Source organism: Orycteropus afer, unplaced genomic scaffold (assembly GCF_000298275.1).
Source record: "Orycteropus afer afer isolate SDZICR_OR568_19922 unplaced genomic scaffold, OryAfe1.0 scaffold00066, whole genome shotgun sequence".
NCBI classification, from domain to species: domain Eukaryota; kingdom Metazoa; phylum Chordata; class Mammalia; order Tubulidentata; family Orycteropodidae; genus Orycteropus; species Orycteropus afer.
The window spans coordinates 7,520,491-7,523,397 of NW_006921653.1; the positions used below are offsets into that span (position 1 = coordinate 7,520,491).

The following is a 2,907-nucleotide window of genomic DNA, read 5'->3' on the forward strand; positions in this document are numbered from 1 at the left end:
CCAGACTTCATCTCACCTATTTTGGTCATGTTGTAAGAAGGGACCATTCCCTGGAGAAGGATGTCATGCTTGGTAGGGTGGAGGGTCAACAAAAGAGGGCGAGCCCTTCAACGAGATGGATTGACATGGTGGCTGCAATGATGGGCTCAAGTATAGCAGGGATTGTGGGGCTCGCGCGGGGTCGGGCAGTGTTTCGTTCTGCTGTGCATGGCGTCGCAGTAAGTCGGAAACGACTTGACGGCACTTAACAACAACAACAACAATAATTATATTTTGATGTATATCAGAAAGTAGTGACCATTTATTATTATGAACCCTTGTATGTAATTTTTAATAGCTTTAGGAGAAAGGGGTTGGTTTGAAACTGTATTTTTGTACATAGGTGTTAGATAACCTGGGGATTGCCTGTTTTTCTATTCCTTTCAGATCTTAGTGGAAAAGAAATCATGTGACGTGAAAGAAAATATAAGTAGAAATTTAAAACAAGGCCTGTGGAAAGTGCCATCCCAATGAAATATTTTGCAGTATCAAGGCTCTGAAGTCTAGCCCCTTCCTAACTCTGGTGCTGTGTCTCTTGCCAGTTCCTCACACAACTCTGAATGAGTGGTCAGTGGGACTGAGTCTACCCTCAGAGATGGCATGCTTCTCAAGTAGCCCTTGCACCTGCTGTCTGCTTAGCCAGAAAAATCCTTTTTCTATGCTTTTCTTAGCTTGTGGCACAGTGGCTAACTGAAAGCTCAGTAGTTCAAACTCACAGCTGCTCTGTGGTAGAAAGATGTAGCAGTCTGCTTCTGTACAGATTTACAGCCTTGGAAAACCTATGATGCAGTTCTTCTACTCTGTTCTATAGAGTTGCTAAGAGTTGGCATTGACTTGACAACAATGGGTGTGTTATGCTTTCTTCCTGCAATTGGCCTTCAAAATAAAGCTGTCCATTACTCCTGGGAAGTCATCCCTGGTATTACCGGACTGGGTTGAATGAATCTTGGTTATCTTCTTTCCTTGTGCATTCTTCTGTTACAGCACTTAGCACCCTGTATTCAATTGATGATTTACTTTTCTGGCTTCCCTACTGTTGGGTGTTTGAAGACAGTCTGAAACCCCCTTCCCTCCTTCTCTTTTTTCTTCCATCCTTCCGTTCTTTCTCCTCTAACACCCAGTGAAGACTTGCCATGCAGTAAGAACTCAATAGATGCTTACAAAGAGCAAATATTTCCCTGGGTTGAAAAAATATTATTCCCCTTTCTTTTCAAAATAGAAATCTGATTACATATTTCATAAAAATTCATAGACTGGCAAAAGCCACATGGCAACAACCATTTAAAAAAGAGATTTTAGACTGTATGAAAAGAGAAACTCTGGCAACCATTTGTTAGCATCTTAGGCATGAGTTTTCTTTGCACAGTTCTGAAGCCAAGACTCACAGATTGTTGTAGCTCCTGGGCCATATGTGTACTTGGTGTTGTGCAGTGTCGCAAGTTCTTTCACAGTAGCTTTAGCAAGGGCATTCTGCAAAAGATCCAGCAATAAGCAAGTGAATAAGTAAGTATAAACATAGACTACCAAACAGAAACAAACAAATATCTCATACATTATTTTAAGACATTGAAGACGCTTAAGTGACAGTTCAAGTTATTCTGCTTATTCAGCCACCTCACAGGGCTTAAATGTGGTCCTGGTGATCACTCATTCAGTGAGTTCCAATTTTCCCACCTAGCTTAGTCTAAGGATTCAATTGACTCTTGTAAAAGAATGCCTTCCTTCCCTAGTGCTCTCCCTGTTGTTGTTGTTATTTACTGTCGAGTCGGCCCTGACTCATAGCGACCCCTCCTTGGGTTTCCAAGGCAGTATCACTATGGAAGTAGGATTGCCCAAACTTCCTTCCGAGGAGTGGCTGGTGGGTTTGAACCGCCAGCCTTCTGGTTAGCAGTCAAGTGCCTTAGGCACTATGCTACCAGAGCTCCTAGTGCTCTCCCTAAGCACTCACTTTGAGCTTCCCTCTGTCACACACAGAATGTGTCATGTTGTGTCAAGCTGCCTGCTTCTGTAGTTCCCAGGGCTTACACTTGGTGGTCATTCACTAATTGTTGGAATGGTGAGGCTACTTAGCATCTTACATGATTGAGAATTGGGTTCTTAAATTATTTTATACCATTGTTCCAGTGACATCTGGGCCCTAGCTCTCAATTCTATTCTAGCCATAGGACAATTTTTGTTCATTTTCTTTTTATTTACATAAAATATAGGTCCTCTTTTCCCCTGGAATTCATTTTCTTTTTTTTTTTTTTAACATTAGTTCAGGCTAAAGAAATGGGGTTATAGCAATTGTGTGGCCTTCCTAGATATCATATTTATTGATATAGTTAAATGTCAGTGTATATTCAGCATTAGATTATGTCCAAGAATTAGTTTGGCAAATATATTTTATCTTTGTAAGAGTTAGGAATTTCTTTATGGTTGTATGAGGCAGGCTGTCTATCTATTACAGGCAAGTAAACAAACAAAAATCAATCAAGTTAAAAAAGCAAACAAACAAAACAACCCAACCAAAACAAAAACCAAAACCACCGGAAATTGGACAGATTATGAAGCCAAGGGTAAATTGATAGGTTTATGTGAGTTTAGGCAGGAGCATAAGAAATGCAACATTAAATGCTGGCATATAAATGCTTAGGAATGAGCATTTCCAAGAGGGAGTGGAAGCTCCAATTTGAGAAACTTTACAGGACATTCATTTATTTAAAAATGCAGAACATTTAAATCCCAGAATAAAAAAAAGTTAGCCAGTTTTAATTTATTTTTTCTTTGAAGCAACATCACCTTCTCCTAAGACTTACTTCCCTCCAGCTCTCTCCCCTAACAATGCCTCTAATGACCCTCAACATGCTAGCTACTTTTTTTTTTTTT

General features: G+C 40.0%; 1 protein-coding gene across 1 annotated transcript in view; it reads right to left on the reverse strand.

The window, feature by feature from the left end:
• CPB1 (carboxypeptidase B1) overlaps window positions 1-2,907 on the reverse strand; it is a 47,166-nt gene that overhangs the window by 5,881 nt on the left and 38,378 nt on the right. The window contains exon 10 of the mRNA XM_007940193.2: window positions 1,425-1,509. Coding sequence (XP_007938384.1) covers window positions 1,425-1,509 — 85 coding nt within the window. The remainder of the gene's footprint in view (window positions 1-1,424; window positions 1,510-2,907) is intronic.